The 24,547-nt window shown below is 42.1% G+C and overlaps 1 protein-coding gene across 2 annotated transcripts in view; it reads right to left on the minus strand.

Annotated features, from left to right (window-relative positions):
• Positions 1-8,633: 8,633 nt before the first annotated feature.
• LOC310964839 (fibroblast growth factor 14-like) overlaps positions 8,634-24,547 on the minus strand; it is a gene marked incomplete at both ends in the record, with an annotated part of 45,794 nt that continues 29,880 nt past the window's right edge. For both annotated transcript variants that reach the window (XM_083938129.1, XM_083938128.1), the window contains 3 exons: positions 8,634-8,782; positions 9,078-9,276; positions 22,228-22,331. In XM_083938129.1, coding sequence (XP_083794255.1) covers positions 8,634-8,782; positions 9,078-9,276; positions 22,228-22,331 — 452 coding nt within the window. The remainder of the gene's footprint in view (positions 8,783-9,077; positions 9,277-22,227; positions 22,332-24,547) is intronic.

The following is a 24,547-nucleotide window of genomic DNA, read 5'->3' on the forward strand; positions in this document are numbered from 1 at the left end:
CCAAAATCCCAACTTGATGCTGTTTTAATGAAATTAATCAAAAAGACGGGAAACCAAAACATTTCGTGTTTTGTGATAACAAATGTCATTTTGCTGTCTGGCTATAATTGGCTGCTTTCTAAGAACAGATTAGTGCTCAGCCATTTTGCTTTGTGCACAAGGGAGATCAAGGTACTCTTGGTGGAGCCAAATAGAGCCGTAGCCAGGATTTAAGAACCCCACCCACCTATGGGTTTCAAAAGATTTTTATAAGTCATGTTCGCCTTTATGGGACTGTTGACAGTGACGTGACAGGAAACCAGGAACAATCCAAAGAAAGATGTTGTTAATATTATGAATTTGAATTGGTCAGGTTTAGGAAAATATGGTGGTTTGAGTAAAATAAGTATGTTTCTCATAGGGATGAAACTAATACTCTTGAGTAACTCGATTATTTAAAAAATGATCTTTGTCTAATTAAAACATTAAATGTAACTGTATACAGCGAATGACGTTCCGTACAGGTGACCATTACGGTCAAACACCTGCAGTAGCATGAGAAGAGTCCCTACACACAAAACAAAGCACCAATGGGCTCCTTCCTTCCTTTTTGGATTGAATTTGTAATTGAATTGAATGGACTTTACTACGAGGTTAATTGGTTACTCTAAATTGCCCGTAGGTTTGAATGTGAGTGTGAATGTTTGTCCATATGTGCCCTGTGATAGACTGCCGTCCTGTCCAGGGTGTACCCTGCCTCACGCCCATTGCCAGCTGGGATTGGCTCCAGCCCCCCCGTGACCCTGATAAGGACAAGCGGTTGGAGATAGATGGATGGATAATGGTTAAAAAAGACGTTTTAATGCCTTCACCATACCCTGAGCTAATCAATGTAAGCTGCATTCTGCTGTTAGCGGGATTTCTCTGTTAATAGTTGTTACAAAACAATTGTCTCGATGGCTTATTTGATGAGTGTATTTGCCGAAAAGACCCTGGGATGATTTTATGCCAGAATTTCACTTAAGTTAAAATAAGTAAACATTGCATAAACAGCAGTGTCCTGGATGAATGTCATGCGTTTGTTTTACGCATCCATCCGCCCAGACCTCCTCCCTACGCTTCCTACGATTCTGTCGCTCTTCATACTACGTCATCTCACAACACCATGGTCGAACAGTTGAAATACTGCAGTGATACTAATATTGCAGCGGATGGGTTAACATTGGAGTTAGTAAAAAGCCAGGAGCGTCTCATGTGGACGTTATAAAGCGTTGGTATTTGACGACTTAAAAATGAGAAGGTCTGCAAAGACATTACCTCGGTGGTGGCTGGGTTCCCCTGGAGCCAAGAAATGAAGACGTTGTAGATTCAAGAAACAACAAACTGGTCATACAGTAAAAAACTACCTTACAGAAACAATGGCTGCTTCTTCAAGAGTAGTAGACTAAAATCTTAATATTAATATTGATCTAAGATGGAAGTGTTACGTTTCATCTTTTATTTGAATTCAGGCTGTGACTGACTGTGTTGAAGGGTGAAAAGACTCCGCTGACAGAAGGACGCCACAGATCTAGATCCTGTCATCGGCTTCCTCAGTGATCGATTACACGGTCTGGAGAGGATGCATGTGTATATGATGGATGTTTACACAGAGGAAGATAACGACTCCATGGCAACGCTTATACGGCATATAAATTGTATTGGCTAAATGGAAGGACTACAAATGAGCAGGCAAAGCTATTTTAAACATCACTTTTCTCACATTAAAGTAATTGAATTAGTTCGCAGGGTGATGAATCACACGAGCGCGGTATAATGACAAGTATGAAAGTGAAAACTTTAAGCAGGAGGCTACGAAAGATGTACACGATAGCAGAGCAGATGGTCAAACTAAACACTTAAAATGACAAAGAATGACAGGAGAAAGACATATTTAAACATATTCAAATAACTAAGGAGCAATGCAGGAAATAAGACCATGACAGCCCACAATCTTAATACTTTAACAAGTGGTAAAATAACATTAGAACAATCATCAGTTAGAGCGAGAGAAGAAGCACACAGCGTTTCATTGAATATAATTAAAATTACAGTTCTTTATAACCCCCAGCTTGCTAATTAAACACCATGTTGCCCTTCAAAGTATAGCTAATTTACATTACATTTACATATGCAAATTTAATGACATCCCCCTAATTACAGTATTTGCTGGTTCATCTGTCATTTAAAGGAGGCCAGGAGGTGCGATATGTGTGTGTGTGTGTGTGTGTGTGTGTGTGTGTGTGTGTGTGTGTGTGAGTGTGTGTGCGTGTGTGTTTCTTCCTGCCTGTCAACCTGTCTGAATGTGTGTGCCAGGCTGTCTCCACAGCTCTCTCCATACATGTCTGCCTGATGGTGGAGCTGCTTCCATCATACTCTGTTTTTCTCTGTGTGTCTTTGTCTCCGAGGCTTCCGGATTAAAGCGAGCAAGTTTATTGCGGATTATTTGAGTTGATTAGTTACATGTTATTCAAGTTAATTGAAAAAAAAACTAGTTTGTGTTGCTTCTTCTGAAACCTTCCTGTCAGAAAAGAGTATTTTGATCAGTGATTAAATACTGCTAGAGAGCTTTTAGCGTATTGGTTTTAACATTGTGAGTGTGTGTGTGTGTGTGTGTGTGTGTGTGTGTGTGTGTGTGTGTGTGTGTGTGTTAATGCTAGGACATCATCTGTGTGTTTTAGAGAGGGGATACATTTAATGCCAGACTGAAAACTGCAGAAAAATAAAGCCGGATATATTTTGTATCCCCCTGTAACTTTTGCTAGGAAAAAAGAAACGTCTCCATATAAACATTACTAGTTATGATCTGAAATATGCGCAAAATAAAACACTTGATAGTAGGATGTCATTTGTGCGTTTTAGAGGGGATAGATTTTGTGAAAGAAACACTAAGCTTGCCCCTTACAGTGGCACTTATTTTGTTGAATTTAGCCATGTAGTGTAACCTTTACTGCGGCTGAAATGGCTGATAATACAGCGTGCCCTTCAGTGAACACAAAGGATGAATGGTTTGAATTAGAAACCTATAAGTGAGATTGCTAACAGATGTTAAATTGTGTTCAACGGATGATTCAATTCAGGGATGATGTCTATTAAAGGTCCCATAATATGCTAATTTTCAGGTTCAGACTTGGTCAGAACATTTTCATGTGCAATAATGTTGAAAAAAGACATTATTTCTCTCATACTGTCTGACTGAATATACCTGATGTCACCCTCTGTCTGATATATGATAAGTCTGCTCTGATTGGTCAATACGGAACCTTGAAATGCTGAGTTCGTATAAAAATGAATGGATGATGTGCTAAAATAAGTCAATCAGTCAGTCCAGTCACACTTCCTTTCTATAAATCCTTTATTCAATATTGTTTTCTGTGTGTATACAATGGATTGGACACAAACTGTACAGTGCAGACAAACTGTTTGCATAATATGTATGTAAAGGTAACTGTACATTTACTAACAGACAGAGTACTCTCCTTTCAGGTCGGCAACAGTGACGTTTTGCTTTTGGCTCGGAGCTAGCATGGTTTGCATTAGTAGGACACGGCAGGTTGTGGTGGATCTATGACTTTGTTGAATGTGTTCTCCATCCCGCAATTAATCACAGTCGCACTTTGAAACTGAACATGTAATTAAATGTGTGCACTCGTTTCCATTAGCCCTGCTCCGAGGCCACATCACTATATATCAAGGATAAAACCCCGACATCGTAGTCACACAGCTGCTCCTAAAATTGGAACAGGAATAATGTTGAAAATGCAAACTCACCGAACTTCTTAGTGTATTAAAAAGTAGCGAAAAACTGCATCAGGTCAGGATTTTTTTTCATTGAAGTCAAACCATGGAAAATCCCGAGTGATGCAAGATTAGCTCCAGTATTGCTTTAACACAGCATCTGACCAACGGTGGCGGCACCAAGTCAGCGAGAGAGGAAGAAATCCTGCACCACTTTTCTTTTGACTTCAATGGAAACAAACATTGTCCATCATTTGCATGTTTTGTTACTTTACACATGTTTAACACCATTTTTGCTTCCCTTTAAAAGTCCATAAAGGATTGCTACCACTGGTGTGTTCGTATGTGTAAGACCGTTATACTGTATGTCGTATGGTCCTCAATCACAGCTGGACACCGCGATCTATTTCTATATCTACCAGCAACAAACGCAACTTCCTGAGCTCAATCCATCATCGTTTAAAGAAGCAACAAAGGTTATCAAACAATTACTTGTTCCTGTTTTTTGTTTAATCATTTTCCTACTCTCAGTCACCAGAATTAAATATTTATGCTCTGTTGAAAGTATACCACGGAAAACATGCATTAGTGTAATGATGTTAGTAATTTTGATTCATTCTTCCTTTGCTCCGTTATTGCAATGATGGATTAGGCTTTTAAAAAAGTTGTTTCTGATGCCACGGGGAAACAAATGTATAAGATTTGAGCACGAATGTCTACCAGTGCAAACCGATGGCAGGAATGAGCCAGACGCAAAGTTTTACTGGTGCCACGCTGTAAATGTTTGTTTTGTTTCGATAACACATTTCCTAAGTAACCACATGCATTATCCCCAGTCATCTTTCCTCTTTTAAAGACCATGCAACAAGTGGGAAACAGTCCAAACAGTGAGAGCAGGAGGAGGAGGAGGAGAAGAGAGGAGGTGGAAGTAAGTTCTCTGGCTGTAGGTTACAAAACGAACAGACAGCGAAAGCTAGCATAGTTACAGTGAACAGAAGATTGGGGATCAAAAGATAATTGAAACGTAAAGTAGGAGGAAAGAGTGTGTGTCTGTTGTGTGCGTGGGATGATGGTGTTCAGAGAAAGACACAGCTGAGAGGAGAGCGCGTTTACTGTCTCGCTTCAGACACAGATGTAATAAGGCAGTCTTTTGTCAGAGGGATAGAGTGGCATGGAAAAAAAGAAAGAGCAAAGAAAACCTGAGGGAGACCAGCTACATCATGAGTACAGTGCTAACTACTACATGTCTCTGTGTCTCTAAAGTGCACCTGCACTGCAGTGGTCAGGGAACAAAAGTGTCCTATTATGTCTCGTGTCCATTTTGCGCCTTCTGATTTCACAGCTACAGTTCATGCAGGACAAAGTAAGATGGCTACATGTGCGCCTGCCACGAGAACACGAGCGGTACTTGTACGCATGTGGAAATTAAAAGTGACCCAGGTTGTCGTGATTGCTTGCTCCTAATTAAATCAGCTGCTCTCTTCCTGTGCAGAGCCTGATGTTAGATATCTGGTAATTGTAGCCTTGGTACCTGGCTAACCACCAGTGGAGAGAAATCCCTCGGGAGACGCTGACAGTAATTGCGCTTTTGTTGTTTGAACCAGGAACTGTGATTACCAGCCTGGAAACACTATTGTAGCAGTGTCTTTGGTCAGTAGCCAGGAAACCAGGCCCTTCTTTCTCTGGCTTCAACCATCATTAATTCTTGAGCATGTGCCACGGATCCTCAATAGCTGCTTTCACGGGATGTGAACCCTACCACTCACCTAACAAGCTGGGCCTCTCTGAACAGAGGAAGATTTGGTCGATCTTTTCCTTCTGCCAGCAGTGAAGACAAATTAGCTGCTTAGTAATCATTCAGTGGAGAGTCCCGTCTCGATTGTATCTCCTAACGTTCGCTCTGGCACAAAAACATTGTACTCTTTGCTGAAATTAAAGTGGCTTCTTAGACACAGGCTGCTGAGACAACACAGGATATATTAAAAATAAAAAAGGAAGTTTACAGACCTGATTGTCAGGGTTTATTTTTTTTTATACGGCTTAGCTAGTAGTGAGACACGACAACATTATGTTACATCCACATTTCTTTGAGACAAGCACAACACCGGCTGAAAGACGTCTTAATCATCACCATCACCCCACTTTGCTCTTCAAGTAACATTAGTCAAGCGAGAAGATGGAGCCTGCTGGAGCCCAGGAAGGCTGAGCGTTTAGCATAAATCTACAGCCGCCCTGGATCTCACATCTTGAGCTTGGCTGGGGATGAGAGGCACTCGCATAGCAAGAATCCACAGTGTCCTGCTAAAATAACACGTTCTGATGATCCAACGGCAGCAATACATTTCACATACAGGAACTTTAAAAAATGCTCTGATCTGATGAAAAAAACATGTTTTTTTCTCCAATATTTCCCTTTCAAAAACAGTAGTTAAGGACGATTACATAAGTTCATATAATGTGAGCTGGCCAGCCGCACGCACTTGAGCACAAAGGCGGCTAATGAGCTCAGAGGAGAGAAGAATGTGGTGTATGTGAGGAACAAATCTGAAGAAAGGCCAATTAGAAACACTGCGAGCTGTCTCGTATTGTCACAGTCTCTTCAGCAGTGGAGTGTCTCCTCTGTACAGCTACAACACAGCGGGACAACATTGAACACGTTAGAGTTGCTTCAGCACTCAGACACACACCTGTTGCCGAGGCTGGAGGGTGCTCGTTTAATGCTGGAATAACTGCTCGGATGAATCATACAGCCTTGTTTTTCGTGGGCTTCGTCTTGTTTCTTTGTAGTTTTGGGAACGTCGGTGGAGGTCATTCATCTTGGGCAAATATAACGGCGTTTCAAGGATCTGATTAAAATTCAAAGTGGCGACTTTGCCCAAAATTCAAAGCAAGAGAGATGCACAGTTTCTATTTCTTACTGAATATATTAACGTGTGTCAGCCTCATTCTCTCTGACACCATGACTGTATGAAGCGTGGGATCACAGTATCAATGTCTCCTCAGTGACGGACTACTGCTGTAAGTTTCCGAGGAGTTAATTGGCCTGTAGTCTTGCTGTTTAGGAAAGACAAGTAAACAGAAAGCGGATTCGAATCCAGAACAGATTGGTGCCATGTTGACTGTCACAGTGAGAGGGCAAAGCATGGGAATCTATTTGGTTTAATTTAATTTCAAGGCGTTTGATTTTCTGCCCTGTAGTTCTCAACACAACGCCATTTTTCAGTAGTTGGTATGACACTGCAATCGTCTCTTTTTTTCTAATACTTCATATCCGCAACCGTACCTGCTTTTATAAGCCACTATGTGTAAATGTTGACGCACAGATGTGCATCCAGTGGTGGAAAGTTAAACACATACTGTGTATTCACTCAAGGACAACTTTGAGATAGGTGTACCTTAGTGTTTTCATTGTATGCTACTTTATAAATCTACTCCACTACATTTGAGAGAAAAATATTGATATTAGGATTAAATACTCCATTTATTTGACAGCTGGAGTTTTTTCCCTTTTCAGATTAAGAACTGTGAAGACCTCCCACTCTCTGGTCGGATCTGTGGAAGGGTCGGGGCGTGCGTTGCTGTCTAACATAGTGCCTTTTTTTTAATGTGCAGTAATGTTGGTAAATTCTACACGTAGTGTCTTTTAACATCATTTACCCTGTTCATTATTACCCTCATAACCACCTTTCATTTTCAGTACTTGGGAAGGCACCAGAAAGAAAAAGTACTACTAGGCCGTCTGACCGTTCTTGAGGTTGGACCCTCTGTAAAATCTGCTACTCTGTGTAAACACTGACTGCTACCATGCTGTTTGGACTCCAGCATGCCTCCTGTACCCTCCGTGTTGCTACAAACAGGGTAAACATTCTGGTTTCAGCTACGCACTAATTTGATACTAAAACTCCTCACTTGACACATCAGCCGATCTCCCTCCTCTCCTGAGCTACACTTGTGTCGGAGAGGTAGACACTAAAATCTGTTTTGTGTCTGTACAACGATGTAGGTGGATAATCACGAGTGCTCTGTGTGTGCAGGTTAATAAACCACCTAACAGACAGATAATAAGGGAATACTGAGAAGACAAACATGCTTTAAGCTATGTAGTGTCAAATAAGAGCTCTCTTTTCAACAGCTATATAGTATGTGACAAACCTCATACAATGTGTGTTCCTTGTGATGCACTTTCACGTACATTTCACCGTAAGCTTCGCACAGAACGCCCTGCACCAAATCTTAATTGATTGATGACTAAGCATCCTCTGCATCATCAGTGTTTGGTATTTAAAGCGTTCTCTTTGCTCGATGTTTGTTTTTTTAATCTGTTCCCTATTTAGTCAAAGATCGAAATCCAGGTAGTCAATTTGGGGTTGGAGTTGTGTGCATGTGCGTGTGTAGCCACCAGCAAGCGAGCATACCTGGCAACAGAAACAGGAGAGGGAAAAGGGGGCCTCATTCTTACAGATTGTCACAGAAAAATACCGGTGAAGACGACATTTTTTTTCTATTTTTTGTTTGCTTTCATTCATATTTTTAAGAAGTCATTGTGTTCCCCATACTGAGGTCATGCCACATGTTCCAGTGCCAAAATATCTGGCTGGCATCGGCCTGACTTTACGGTCTTCATCCTCTTCTTCCCCCCTGCCACCGGCCGCGGCGCTCTGTCCCTCTGGCTCGGCCCCACAGCACCAGATCCGTCCAACAGGGAGAGAGGTGAGGCGGGACGTGCGGCCCCACTGCTGACCACTCAGAACTGGAGCTGCTGTTTGTTTGGTTACCTTTTGTTGCAGTTTAGTTTCTTGAGAGCGCAGCAGTGGGGCGAGTCTCTGGTCTTTCCTGGCCTCTGGTTGTGCCAGGGGAGGGTGAAAAGGAGGGCGGGGTTATGTGGCCTCCTTGTCGGGTTTGTTGACTGGTTTTCCGCCATTCATGACCACTGGCTCGCTGGTTGTGCTTTTGGAAGGCGGGCCCCCGGCGAGTTTAGGCACCGCCTCCCCTACATCGTGCAACGAAGGCTCTCGGTACATCGCAACTGGAGGAGTGGCGGGAGAAAAGAGGCGGATGGGAGGAGGAAGGGGGGAGGATAAAAGGGGGAAAGAAGAAGAAAGGGATAAGAAATTGACAAGGGAAAGAAAGTATAAAGGAGGAGAAAAGAAGGGACGTGGTAACAGAGAAGATAAGGGAGGAAGATACGAAGAATGTGAGGAAAAGACGTGTCTTTACTTTATAATCCAATAAAACATCTGCAAACAAAAGAGTCTGGACTAAAAATGAGATAAAAGCTGAAGGAATGATCCCTGGTTCATGTGTGTGTTGATGTATGTTACCTTCTATAGGTTTAGGCAGGAAGTGTGCAGCTGGTTTGGTCTTTTTGACCCTGTTGCCCTTCATGGCCTGCCCCTCTTTATTGAGGCCCAGGAACCAGGCCCGGCCCGACTCCTTCTGTCTGTAGAGCATAGAGCTGTAGATCACATAGTAGTTCTCAAACACCGACTCCTTAAACTTACACTCCGCTGTAAACAGTTCCTGCAGAGACAGATGGGCAGAGACAGAAAGAGATATGGGTCAAAAGACAATTACTGTATGAGAAAATAAATCGGAACTAAAGACCACCTGTTCAGTTCTGTTTCAAACGAACGATGAAACCATACGGAGCAGCCACGGACAGGGAGGAGCAGCCCGACACTGACTGATTTATTGCTCAAACCCCTGCCATTCTGCCCTGACTCTCTCTCTCTTTCTCTCTCTCTCTCTGTATGCACATGAACAACAAACTAAACAGATGAAATAGCGGATGGATTCTGGTTACACAAAGCTCCAAAGATCTCACCCCTCCACCCACATTAGCTTGGCTGTTATGTGTCAGAAGTCTTTTCCATGGTCGCCTTCAGCGGAGCATATTTCAGCACTAAGTTAAGGTGTTATTCTTACTGGGAGAAAAATCGCGTCTCCCCAGTGTCCTCTTGTACTTCTGAGTCACAGCGAGTACAACAGACAAAAGTCTGAGATGAAACGTTCTGTTTTCAGGGGGAGGTCATACGCTTCAAAGATCAGCCAACTGCAATTTCCTTCTGATTAATTAACTCATAATTTAGTCAATAAAAAAGTCAGAAAAATCTCTCAGAGCCCGAAGTGACATTTTAAAACAACTGATATTATTTTCTGTTTTTGAAAAATTGCATTTATTATCAAAATTGTTCTCTTATCAATTCATTAGGCAACTGTTACCATATTCTTTCCCATAGTTCTGACATTTAAGTCACATTAAAGTGTCTTCACTAAGTCAATGTGAGAAAAGCAGCTGCCTTTTACAGTGGGGACGATTCATTTTCACGTCCCCTTAATATGTGGATAAGATTTAATTTCATTTTAATAATCCTTGCGGGAAAATTGTATAATTTTTTCAGGCAATAAACCAAAACCCAGGTGAGACATAAAAAGATGACACGGTAATAAAGATATAATAAAGTAACAGTAAAACATACTGAGGCAGAGAAACACTTTGTATAACAGCTGCATTTATGCATACACACAAATATATAAAGAAAAGTATCAAGATCTTTGCATAGCCTAAAGTAATTTTTTAACTGTCGTGATTGCAACAGCACCTTAATCATAACAATACACCATCATTTAAAGTGCAATTCTGTGGCAAAATCATCCAATGGGCTCCTTCCTTTTGGATTTACTTTGGTAATCGACTTGAATGGACTTTACTATGAGAGGAGCTGCTACCGAGGCCAGGTGGTGAGTCTTTCAAAACACTCTTATTTTAATAAACTCTGGGTTCACTAACTACGTTGTTGGTGCTTTGTTTTCTGTGCAGGGACTCTTCTCATGCTGCTGCAGAGGTTTGGTGTTATTTTGAGCCGTATTAATGGTTAAAAAAGACGTTTGAATGCCTTCACCGTACTGCCCCGAGCTAATCACTGTTAGCCACGTCCGACTGTTAGCGACTCTCCAGGATTTCTCCGTTAATCGTTGATACACGAAAAAACCTGTCTCGATGGCTTATTTGATGTATATCATTTCCGAAAAAGACCCTGGACTACACTTCAAAACTGCATCAACTGATTTTCCAGCCACTTGGGCTGAGGGGAACATTTTAATTTCCAGTTTACACATCAAGCGGACGGATTCGGCTGTTTCTGGAAGTCCAATATCAACTCTTCGTTTAGCTCTGGTTTGGTTTTCTCCGTTCCTCCACTTTGTTCGCCAGCCAACTTTGTCTGTCTGTCTGACACTGGCAGACGTGTTGGATATCCCTTCACATTATAACCACTGATCCACTGTTAATATAAAAGATATTGATTAATGCAGCTTTAACCATCACATCAATGTTATCTCTTCCTTTATAAAATTCCACGACCTCTCATAATCATTAAGTATACAATGACTCACTCGTTGAGATTATTGCGGAGGATATAAATAGATTTAATAAACTCAAATGTCTGAGGGGGCTCTTGCCAACCCAAACAATCCCCCCCCCCGGAGGTCCCCGGATCCCAGATTGGGAAGTGTTTGTCTAGACCGTCTCTTATTGGTTGTTGTGGGCCTCTTGCCAGAGCCACAGACACATTGTCATTCAGCTCAGGTCTGTCGGTCCGAGTCTCATAGCAACATGAGGAAGAGAGGCGACACTGTAGCCGTGGCAACCAACCAGCGCTGAGAGGGAGGGGTCAGTGGGTGGGTGGGTGTGTGTGTAAGGGGGGCTTCAAGAGTGAGAGAGAGCGAAATACGCACATACAAACACCTGGTAATTTAACATAGACTGTGCTATATCTCATGTTCTAGCACAGCCACTCATGCTAACAGGAGGAATTAAAGGCAGGGTTGGGTGGCACCAATAAGCAGCTGTGAGGGATCACACACAGGCGCACACACACACACACACCCACACACACACACACTTGTGGCTCTAGGGGATGAATGGAGGGAGGTGCAGGGGTGCTTTCTGGCATATACGAATGTGACAAAATGATTGGTTGGCAACAAAACAAGGTTATAATGAATGAATGCTCTATTTATCGGCAACGTCAGTGACACACGCACATTTGGTAACCATGGTTTTGATTTTTTTTCCGATTGTTCCCTGAAAAGCTTAATATTCTTTCCTTCCTGGAGAAAATTAACTTAATATATATTTAGTCTTGACCTGCACCCCAGATTCATTATTCATTTGTCAGGGAGGATGATCTCCGCGCTGTGCGAGGAGAGAGCGGTGCCAGACACTTATTAATGTTGACCAGCGAGGTCATACATCATTGAATGCTGCTGTTAAAATAAAGGATGTTTGATGTTGAGGCGTCTCTATGTCTCGTCTGAAGGAGAAACACATTCCCGGGTGAATTCAGAGAGAAAAAAGTGAACTATAAGAATTGCTTGAGCCTCACAGGTGAGTCAATTTTAACAACACCGCCTGCCTGAATGTGTTTTCCACCGTCATTTCTAAATAGCTATGTTCGCAAGCTGCCCACAGACAGAAGACGGGGAGAAAGAATGAATGAAAGAAATGGAGGGTGGGGCGGTGGGGGCTGGAAATTGGGACATGAAGGAAGAGAAGAGAGAATAAATCACCCAGTGAGGAGGACGACGCCTCCTGATTGGAAAAACAGCAGGGGATTCTCTCTCTCTCCCTTCTCTTATCTTAGCATTTTTCTCATCGCTCTTCCTTTTTTCTCCCTCTGTCACTTCTCTGTGCTCTGCAGAGATCTAGTGCAAGTGCACACACACTGATTGCGCACATGCATGCACATTGTTATCTTTTGAATTACACGCGCATGCATACATACATACGTGCATGCATGCATCGTGGCCTGAATAGCAGCTGTAATCGCGCAGAGTGGAGCCCATTATCATGTTCACAAAAACAAAATAAATGGATATAAACAGCACTTTATCCCTCATCCATTACAGACCTAAAAATAAGAAACTTCACAGGCGAGTGGTAAAAGCAATCTTCACTCTTGGCACAGCACAAAGCTGCACTAATAACAACACTTGGCAACTAGAGCTGCCCAGTGCTACCACAGCTTTACTGCTTGCCACTGGGTTCTTCCCAGGGAAGACACATTCATAATAATTTAATATTTACTGTTCCAGTGGATTTCCTTGGGACTGTTGTCATTTATCAAAGCCTTTAATCCACTGACAGTCAGGAACATGTCTTGTTGACGAGAGCTGGATGAATGGCATGGAAGCACAGTGGCGGTTCAGGCCTGTGACTCGCTGACCAGGGCAGCTGCATGATTGGAAGTTCACCTTTCAAGATCTACAGGTGAGAGAAGCTAACGACAGCGAGATCTATACAATATACTTGTGCAATACTACCCCAATACTTAACGTACTTAACAGTTGTATCGATGGGTTACAGTGTTACAACAAAGCCCACAATCATAGCTACACCACAGCTAACTCGCATCCCCTCAAAAATGAAAGTTAAGGACATAGTGAGTGGGAGTCTACAAGCTTACGTTTTCTCCGATACAAGACTCTGAGACCGCCGGATATTTCTGAAATGAAGTCTAGAGTAGGTTGAAGAAAGAGTGATGAGTAATGAAGGAGTGATACAGCCTGATAATGTACAACATATCAAGGGGGGGAAATGTGATGCTGAGTCACCCAAGATCCCAAACATCCAACAAATTCTCAAAATGAAATGAAAAACGATGTTGTTTGTCAGAGCCTTCCAAAAATAGTTAGACCTTTATGAAAACTGTGTTGTGATCTGCCACCGCTGCGGCTCAGATGGGGTTCAAATAGGAGAGCAATTGCTGTCATGGTTAAAAGAAAACGCTGCTGTCTGTTGGTTGAAAACTGCAAGTGGCCTCCCAGGCGTCCCCCAAACTCTCCCCCTGCAGAGGTTACGCACTGCCATAATGATGTCACGCTACTTGAGACCTTTTTCCTGTCAGACGAGAGGGCTCTGTCAGCTAAACATGAACACACTGCTGTTTCTTTTGTCAGGGCAGCTCCAAATGTCTCTTTGTTTGTTCCCGATGCTCGCCGAGTCTCTCACTTGTTCTTGTTGAAAAAAACCCAAAAATACAAAAATTGACTTAAAGTAACACCGTGCAATCATCCCACAGTGAATTTACTTTAGTGCTGGCAATAATACAAAGAAGAGTCTATTCTACTTCTCACAAAGCTTTCTGCTTTAGCCATTTCTTCTTCATTAGAACCCAGAAATCATTAGCTGTAATTATTCAGTTCATAGGGCTGATGACTGATTAATATAACAATATTACATGTATCATAATATGGGAAATGCATGGAAAATCTCATATACATAATCAAACTGATATGTAAAGGTCCCATATTTTGCTCATTTTCAGGTTCAAACATGTATTTTGGGTTTCTCCTAGAACATGTTTAAATACTTTAATATCAAAAAATATTTTATAATATTTTCTGTCTGTCTGAACAAACTTGTATTCACCCTCTATTTGAAACGCTCAGTTTTAGCGCCTGTCTCTTTAAGACCCCCTCGTGAAAAAGCCCAGTCTGCTCTGATTGGTCAGCGTTTCCTGGTCTTCTGCATCTGTTCTCTCTGCGTCGTCATTGCAGTCGGGAGATGACTTTAACAGCACTGTAGCGTCACTTTCTGCCTTTATATTGTAAAGTTGTGACACTGCAACCGTACAGAAGTCCTGACGGCTCGTTTAAAGAAAAGGTTTCTGTATAGGAGCTGTGCGAATTTCTCTGAAGATTGAGCACTTTGATACTTTCACAGTATTCATTTCAATTCAATTCAATTCAATTAAAAAAAACTTTATTTGTCCCCGGGGCGCCATTCAGGGCACACAGAGCAGCAAATAACGTCAGTGCAACTATACAAAAACATTTGTATTTATATATTTATATAGCAGCTTGACCTGCTTTATAATAAATAAAAAAAACATGGAAATCTCCCTTTTTTACAATTTAAACAGCGCTTTTCAACTCACATTTTATTTTAATTTGGTTATTATCATTAAATACCATATCAACACCTACAAGTGAATTAATAGCCATAACAGATTATCAGCCAACCTTGGTTTCTTATTTTGTTTTTGTTAACCTCCATAGAAATGTGTTTAATTAATCAAATGACAACTTTGCTGTTTCATTATTCATAAATGTGAGGAAGCATCGTTCAGAACTGCAGCTGCTCTACTTGTAACACTGCTTAATGCGACTCAGCTCAAGGAAGTTGTTTTTTCATCCCAATGTGTATGTGTATGTATATATGTGTGTGTGTTTGTGTGCGCTGCTCAGTGAGTGGGTGTGTGTTTGTTTCCAACACCGGTTATTATCACAGCACTAATTACCCAGGGGGATTGTGGGTAAACAAATCATTCTAAAGAAAAGAAAGCTCACAGTTAAGAAGACACGGGGGGAGTGGAAGGAAAAGCGTCGGCGTCTGAAAACAAAAAAGTGAAGTGCTTTGAGAGGGGACTTGAAAGGATGTCCTCCAGCCCAGACACACTGAATCAAAGCATCAATCTGACTCCAATCACAGCGGTGCTCTCGGGTTGTCAGGAACGCCGCGGTGTTCCTCAGCCGCTCCAGACCCGCACACCTGATCCAATTACGCTGTTATGAAAATGTGCGGCTCTTAATTGGATCAGGTGTGGCCGAGCTGGAGCAACGACTCAAAGAACAGGCGCTTCTTAAGGACAGAACAGAACCAGAGGATTGAATTAGGAGATAACTTCTGTAACACGTTGGTAATCATTAATCATTGAAATTGCATCATGCGTGTAGTGCATGGGTTCTGTTCTTTGTGTTGCTAAACATCATATGGTAGATAATGGAAGATTTGTTACACGGTGACAGCCACCAGGGAGTCCTCTGCTGCATATTAATACCACCATTTCATATCACCATGACCTCAAGCCCACGCAAGGGTCTGCACGGAGGCCAGTCGACCCCGGCACCGATGAGACAATGAAAAACGATCAGTACGTTTGAGTAATAGATCCATCTGTTTGAAGGCTTGTTGGCACCAGACTACACAGAGGTTTAAAATACTGTGAGGATTTTACTATTCTGGAAAGGTCCAAATTAAACTTTAATCGTTGTAGAAATAAGACTTTCAATTATTTCTATAAATTAGTCTTTGACGCATACAAACTAATTATTTCTGGATTAGTTTCTTTGTTTCTAAGGTCATCATAATTATTATCGTATTGCTGCAGCAGCTTGTTACCCGAGAGCACACTGGTGCCAGGTCGGTTCAGGTCGACTGATCTAATTATCCTTATATATATATCTTCAGGTTAGGGCTGGCTATCGTTTAAGCAAATACGGTACCAGCACCCTTAAAGGGATTGATACCAGTATAGTATAGTATAGTGGGCGGCAGTAGCTCAGTCCATAGGTGACTCGGCTGTTTGAGTCCCTGTGTGAACCATGAAGGGAACGTGGACTGGTGGTTGGAGAAGTGCCAGTTCATCTCCTGGGCACTGCCGAGTGCTGTTGAGCAAGGCACCCAACCACCAACTGCTCGGGGCGCTGAGCCATTGGCAGCCCCCTCGCTCTGACATCCCTCCATTAATTGCATGTATTTCGGGCCTGTGTGTGTGTAACCTGTATAAAAATAACAGAGTGAAAAAATGAATTTCCCTTGCGGGATAAATAAAAAGTGATTCTTCTTCTTCTTCTTCTTCTTCTACAATTTGATACCCATCATGTAAACAGAAGCATTCATTAGCAAAAACAAATACCAGCAAGTCTTTGAAGAATCAACCAACATTTGTGTCATTGGCTGCGTGTAAAACCGAGTATTTTTTGTAAATTTATTTATGAACGACATCTTCTGGAAGATTTTCCACGGCATTTTCCAACACTTTTGAAGAGACTCGACAGCACACCGGCAGCTAATTCATACTCTAGTCTCCAGAAAACGTGTGTGTGTGTGTGTGTGTCATGACTCACGTGGCTCACATTTATTTGCCCTCTCGTCTTCCTTCTCATCTCTGTGGATGTAGACATCACAGGACTCACTCTGTCTGAGTACCTACTATGTTATGAATGGAAGTACACGCCTACGTACACAGACGTGCGGACGACACACACGGGCACATAGGTTCAAACCCACGCTCCTGTTGTTTGGAAGAAAACACGCCGTGGCTCAGAAAGAGAGAGAACGAGTAGAGAAGGTGAAATGGAAGGACAAATCCATACACAAGGTCTCTGCATCTAGTTTCTTTTTAATGGAATGACTGAAATGAGCTGAAAAGATTGTTGATTAATTGATTTTTTTCCATCTACTGAAAATTAATCAGCAGCTCATTTAGTAACGGTTCATTGTTTCAGTCATTCCTGAGGCAAAAACACCATTCCTCTGGTTTCATGCTTTCAGGTGATTCTTTTGTCAGCTGATAATGAACTGAGTCTGTTTGGGGCTCTGGAGATAAAACGTTAAAAGTGTTGTGTTGGGTTGGAAAAGAAGATGTGTGTAAGTATGTGTTTATTTTAACTTCTTTTGCCTTCATATGAATGTGTGAGGGATTCATCTCCCTTGGTGAAAAGGCAGAAATGAATGACATGTGTTTTGTATTTACTGTGGTGTCGTATTCTTTAATAAAAATGTATGTTTTTATGTTCTGCCAAGCCAACCAGACCTCTTTTCAGCACCAGGAGCTGTCCACAGTATGACTCAGACAAAGGCAAAGTCTTGGTTTACTCTTCACACGGGGGGTCTGGAAAAACTCATGTTATTTTTATTGGGATTTAAATTTATACAGCTAGATTTCTGAAACATATCTAACCGTCGGACTTCCTTCAGGGGGACTAAGAGTTTTTGTGGAGGCTTTTTTGCATCCCTTACGTTGACATATTTCTACCACCCGCGGATGAAAAGAGAAAGGGGGCGAGAGGAGTATTAGCAAAGAAACACGCGGATGAAAAAGATGGATGGGGAATCGGATTGATGGTGTTCGGGCTCCCAGGACCTCTCCGGCAGACAGACTGGGGCTCCAACAGTCTGACTCACAGGAGCTGGCATGAAGGAATACATTTCCATTTCTAATCTTGGCTGGCGGACAGTCAGCACAATTCAGACTTCAAACACAAGCAGATTTCGGGGGGGCTCTGGTGTACACAAACCTCAGTCATGATCTACATACGCCTCATGACCACACTTTGACATCGCGAGTACTGTCAGAGGGAACTTTACGGTTTCTACGGTTATTAATCGAGGAATTGTCCTGCACATAAAACATGTCAGTCGACTTTATATTGTAAACAGATGGTTCAGTAAGTACTGGAGTTACAATCAGGTAACCGCTCCATTTCCCTGCAAGATTCAGCGAGTAAACAGTAGCATGTTGGAACTACTCCAGCTGAGTTTACACTGGTTTGGTCCAGTTACATTTGCTAGTTAAGTTTTTTTGTTTTTTCCTACCTTGAGCCTAGAGGGTGGATGTTTATCCTAAGACCTTGGACCTGTTGTCACTTTTAGACCAAACACTTTACAAACTGGATTCCATCTTCTACAACATCTATGTGGTCATTTTGCAGATATTCAAAATACTCGGTTTGTTTTTTTTGGACAGATTTAAGGCTGGAATATTGGACATTTTTATAGCTCTTCCTCATCGCAGGTGAGTGGCACGACAACTCTCTCACACCCAAACCAAACTGTCGCACAGACTCGCAAGATTGGTTTTCACAGGGCAACAATGCAGGATTCAGAAAAGCATAGATGTCGTAGCTTCTATTATTCTTACGGTTATAAACCATGACATTATGTTATTATGTAATCATGTAATTGCAGTTAATCCCGACATCCTGCCAGATACATAAACATATTTTATGCTCTTTTATCCCTGACATAATAGCTGTCCTACAGCTTTCTCACCCTAATCATATAGAAGTAGTAGTTCAATAATAATAGTAGTAGAAGCAGTATGTTGCGGGAAAAAGTGTTAAAGTCAACTTCCACCACCTCTCCAGCTGACAGCTTCACATCTACACCTTCATCCTACACCCTGATACACCCACAGCACCACACTGTCACTCCTCGTCTCATTCACACACAAACACACACCGTCCCAAACTCATCAGCACTTTTTTTTACCCATTTTCCCCAGCATGCTCCATAATTATCACATAGCAGCTCATTGCACACTGTGCCATCTGTTAGTCGCGCGCACGCCTGAAACACACACACACACACACACACACACACACACACACACACACACACACACACACACACACACACACACACACGCGCGCGCGCGCGCGCATGCACACTCCACACGTACACGCACAAACACACACTGCCAGATGCTCGAGATCTGGGATTAATAAGACAGTCCTAGCATGTATAACTAAGTTTGCAGCATATCATTAACAATTTGCAATAAGAGGATAAGGAATATCATTGAGAGCAGCGCAGCATAATTTAGTAATAAGGCTCGACTGGAGAATACGCCACAGAAGGAAATGTCCTAAAACAATTTTCAGAAACAGAGGCTGGATAGATCAAAAATTGTATTACAATATTAATCACAGATTTATCTTGTTTAATAAAAACTCTTCCCAGGGCGAAATGCAGCATCTAGCATTTTAAATATGCAGCAGCAAAGACTTCTGCTGACAAGTGCGCCATGTTTAGTTGAAGGTAGAGGAACTAGGATAAAACTAGAATTTGATTTGTATTGACTTCCTGACACCTCCACAATAAATAACCTGGCAGAATGAGAGATAATGCAGACCGTGCCAGAGTCTGAGCCTGAACCAGTCACACACATACATAAAGGTAGACGTCACCACTGTGGTTCAGACCGGGGTTAAAACAAACTGTAGCGGGGATAGCACCCTCGAAATGTTTAATGAGTGTCTCTGCAGGCGCAGTGGCACCATCCATACCCCTCACACTATATCACAGTGCACTTGCCGGGATCTTCGTAGCCAATTAAACATCAAACATTGCTGACATTGTGATAAATTAGACCTGCTGTATGCAATTTATATATTTGTTATCATTTAGTTGCCTGCGCATCAGTCACAGAGCTGGAACGCGATCAAACATCCTCATTTTGCCTCTGCGCAGCTTTAGAGGGGATTTCTAACTGTGTGTGTGTGTGTGTGTGTGTGTGTGTGTGTGTGTGTGTGTGTGTGTGTGTGTGTGTGTGTAGGGTGGGACTCCCCCTCTTCCATTATTTACAGGAAGCCCTCATGCATCTGTGACTTTCTGCGACAGGCGGAGAAAGCCCAGCAGAGCAGCAAAGATCTCTTGTCTTCCTCCTGCAGATTACCGCTCCTCTCTTCCTCTCACCCCCGTGTCTACAACGTTCTTCCTCTCCATCTTTTTTCTCCTCCTTCCCAAACTTCTTTCCTCTGTCGTCTCCCCCGTTTCCTTCTTCTGCCTCCAATTTTTCCCCTCCTTCCTCTCCATCTTTCTGCCTCTACTGTCTTTAACCTTTTTCCTCCTCCTGAACATATTTTTCCTCCTTTACCCACAATTTCTATCCTCCTTCCTCTCTGTCTTCTTTTCTCGTCTGTCTGCAGTTGTTTTTGACCTTCCTCTCCATCTTTTCCTCTTCTGTCTGCAATATTTTCTCCTCTTTCCTTTCCATCTTTCTGTCTCTTCAGTCTTTAACCTTTCCCTCCTCCTGTACACCTTTGTCTTCTTCTCTCTTCTGTCTGTAAAAACTTTTCGACCTTCAAGTCCATCTTTTTCCTCCTCAGTCTACAGCCTTTACCTCCTTCAAATCCATCATTTCCTCCTTCAAATCCATCTTTGTCTACAACCTTTTCCTCGTCCCTGTACTTTTTTTTCCTCCCATTGTCCGTGTCCTATTTCTTCCTCTTCCCACACAAGTCTATCCTTTCTTCTCCCCTCTCCTCCTTTCTTTCATGATTGGGTCTGGCCTCACCTTTATTTCTCGCGCCTCTCCCTTTCATTTCCCTCCTTTCATCTCTCCCACCCGTTTCTATTCCCTCGTCCCCTCTCTCTCTCTCGCTCTCTATCACCTCTCCTTTCCTCTCCTCTCATCCCTTCCCCTCCTCTCTGGTACCTGTCATCACCACCCCAAAAAAAGAAATGAAGGGGAGGAAAGAGGGATGATGTCAGGGAGAAGAGACATCAGTGAAAGAGTGTGAACTCTCTCTGAAGAGTCAGCATGGAAATAATTCATATTCCACTCAAGCAGATCTCAGAGCAGCCGGTCGTTCCTCCCTTACCTCACTACCCCTCTGCTTGCACTTAACAAACTAGTTCATCCCACTCTCCAATTATGTCTTCCACATTGTTCTGTAGGTTCCTCTTTAATGTCAGTGATGTGACATTTGTATTACTTTTATTTACAGCTTTATATCATTTGGTTTTCTTGTTCTGAAACATACGCACTCAGGGAGGAAGCACCTCTGGAATGGCATTTAAGAACATCAAAACATGCTTACTTAATGCGTACTTGTCCATAATCTGACAAATATGTGTCATTGGCATCCATGAAAAGTAATTTATCTTACCCCCCCCCAGTCTAATGCACCTGTCTCCAATCTTCTGTCACACAAAACCTAAAAAATTAGGTCTTTCCTATTGTCTTCTGACATGAAAAAAGCTTTTATTGTATCATGCATGCTTCAATTCTCCTTTAAATTTATCTCTAAATGTAAGTCACGCATTGTATAATTTAGAGCCAGATTTGTCTGTAGGTGAGTGAAAACAGTTAGCCTCATTTTGCGCAGCGTGCCGAGCAGTCGTGGCTCTGCAGTCACAGTGAATGTAGAGGTCTGTTCACCGGCTAACTGAAGGGATTAGGCTTATAGGAAAATCACCCCGTGGTTCTAAATGAGTTGAGATGAGAAGACTATGTCATGTTCGGCAGATCGCCACACTGAAACAAGGAAGTTATATTGGTAATAGCTTATTTGTTAAAAATCCACTGGTTCCAGCATCTCAAATAGGATTTTTTATTGGTTTTCTGTGATAGTAAACAGACTCTTTTAAAGTCTCTTTTGGTTTTGGATAAAACAAGCTATTATAAGTGGTCACCTTGGGCTCTGGGAACACTGTTTTCTGACAGTTTATACATGATTTATCTAATAAACAACAAAATAAACACCTCAACACTCTTTCCTCTTGGTTTAACGACTAAAGTTAACACACATACCTTCCTGAATAAGCCCTTTATTTGTCCTTTCTCCTGTGGATAAAGCAAGGTCTTATAAATGACCAGAGATTTGTCAAAACAGGCTGATACTTCCATTTGCCTCCCACAAATAATTACCACAGCTTAAAACCAAACACCAGGGACCTGGATGAGCAGCACATGATTTGCAATTAAGCTCCATAATTTCCCAGAAAAAGCATTAAGTCCTCAGCAGGACTGTCCTCAAAAAAAAAAGACCAATTAAAATGATGCACGGCACTGAACACAACACGTACAAATACTGAAACAAAACACGTTGGTGGCACTTTTGTTGTGCACCTGTATAGTGTGTGTGTGTGTGTATGTGTGTGTGTGTGTGAATGCTCACCGATGAATAGAGGTGACCCTCTCCGTTCATGGCGATGTAGAGGCCAGTCTTGACTGATTGGATGGCCACGACTCTCAGACCCACAGGAATTAAGTTAAACAGAGCTGAGGACAGAGACAGACAGACTGAGTTCATCTACAGTGTAGTGCTCTGGGAACAACAGCATCCAGTTCTTTTCTATTTCGATTTTTCAAAAGGACCGAGACTATAATGTTTATACACTATCTCAGTTATATCACACTGTAACAAAGCTTCACACAGACAATATTAATAAAATAAAATAATAATAACTAAATAAACTAAGACTCGATGTACGATGATGACTCATGAAGTCAGAAGTCGTGTGGCTTTCTTATCCAATTAAATCTGAAAACAGAGACAAAAACCTTAACCTTCATGTTTTGTTGAGTGATTTTGTGTAAAAATATGAAAACTTTTTTCCCCTTGAAATGTTTTTTCTTTTGACCTTATTAAAAACCAAATATGCAGAAACGCTGTAAGCCGATGACCTCTCTCTTAGCCTCAAACTGGGGACAAAATAGACACATAAATAAATAAAGCAACAAATAAATATAGCATGTGTTCTGTGTTATATAGCCTATGCATTAACAAATATCTATGCCAGGCAGGAACAGGTTAAAATGTTCCTGCATGAGGCCCGTTGTGCATTATATTTTGTGACCGCCGTAGATTTTCCATCACATTTTAATAAAAGCCTATTCTTGTCTATTTTTCCAAAGGCACGGTCGTGCTCTCCGCTCCATCGGGTCAGCGTTATTTGAAGAACAGCAGTCGGTGACGGTAGAGGAACAGACAGCTGATCACACCCTTATAGCCTCGGGCAGGTATTTTAAAGGACAATGCTGGTGTCACTGGTGGTTTTGTTCACTTCCTGCAAACCCCTTACTGCCTTGGATCTAAGACAGTAACTTTGTCTCTTTTTATTAGTATTTGGAGGCTATAATTGATTGCTTTTACTGTCTCTTTTGGAAGCAGACACAAAAAATGTTGTTGTGGATGACATTTGGAATTTAAGGCGCGTGAACAAGCCTTTGGAGGTTCAGCAGAAGTGCTTTAAAAATCTATTATAATATTAACATTAAAGTAACATAACAAAAACTCTGATCCCATGAAGATAACTTCCAAAACTCATACTTCACAATGATGGAGGAGCTGCAACAGACAAAAAGAAAATAATGAGGCGTAAATATGATTATTATCATACTTCCATCATGATAATCTGTATCTAGCTCCTCCCCAATGTGAAAATGGGACAAATGTTACGTTAATTATTCGCCATTATTATCTTTAACCTTTCAAGGTTGATGAAATTCTTCTGGACGTCTCCCTCCGGGGTCAATTGAAACCACGACTCTTTAACCCGAATGCCTGCGTTATCGATTAGCCTGCAGACATCTGGTACGGTGGAGTTTTTATGAGAGAAACAATGTCAAACTAAATTCAAGGTGAACCCTGTCTCTCTCTCTCTCTCTCTCTCTACGTTTGTGCAAATTTTAGAAAATCCAAGGTTAATGTGGTAAATGTTTACATGTACGGGTTTTAAATGCTGCAGCAAACATTCATTCATTCATTCATTCATTCATCTTCAACCGCTTGTCCCTGTCGGGGTCGGGGGGGCTGGAGCCGATCCCAGCTGACATCGGGCGTGAGGCGGGGTCCACCCTGGACAGGACGCCAGTCTATCTCAGGGCACATAGAGACGAACAGAGACAGACAACCACTCACACCTACGGGCAAGTTTTTAGAGTCATCAATGAACCGAACACGTGCACGTCTCTGGATTGTGGGAGGAAACCGGAGAACCCGGAGGAAACCCACGCAGACACGGGGAGAACATGCAAACTCGACACAGAAGGGCTGCAGCAAACAACACGGTCAAAATACCATCTATAGACGCTGGTTTGCAATACATTACATGGGTGTTTTCATCAATTATTGATGCCGTGATTGTCTCAGATGTTTGTGACTTGACTTCTTTTTTCGGTGGTTGCAGCCCGTGGCCGAGTCTAAAGCTGTTAATTATTTCATGTTGTGAGTTTGATGCCTGAAAAAGCTGCATTTTCAGGAAACTCAGTGCTGGCAGTGTGTGGGAATCCATCGCTTTCATTCCCCCGGCTTTTGAAGGATCTGTCTCCTCTCTGTCTGCACCCGTATACCACGGAGATGAACAGAATTTTGTTTGTGCTTGCAGAGCTCATCGGGAGTGTGTCTTTTCTAAAGCACTCAGAGTTATACTTGATAATCCTCAGGCCTCCATTTGAATAGTTTATATTTCTTCCATTTGTCCAATGTTGGCTTA

This window comes from Echiichthys vipera (assembly GCF_963691815.1).
Source record: "Echiichthys vipera genome assembly, chromosome: 23".
Taxonomy (NCBI): domain Eukaryota; kingdom Metazoa; phylum Chordata; class Actinopteri; order Perciformes; family Trachinidae; genus Echiichthys; species Echiichthys vipera.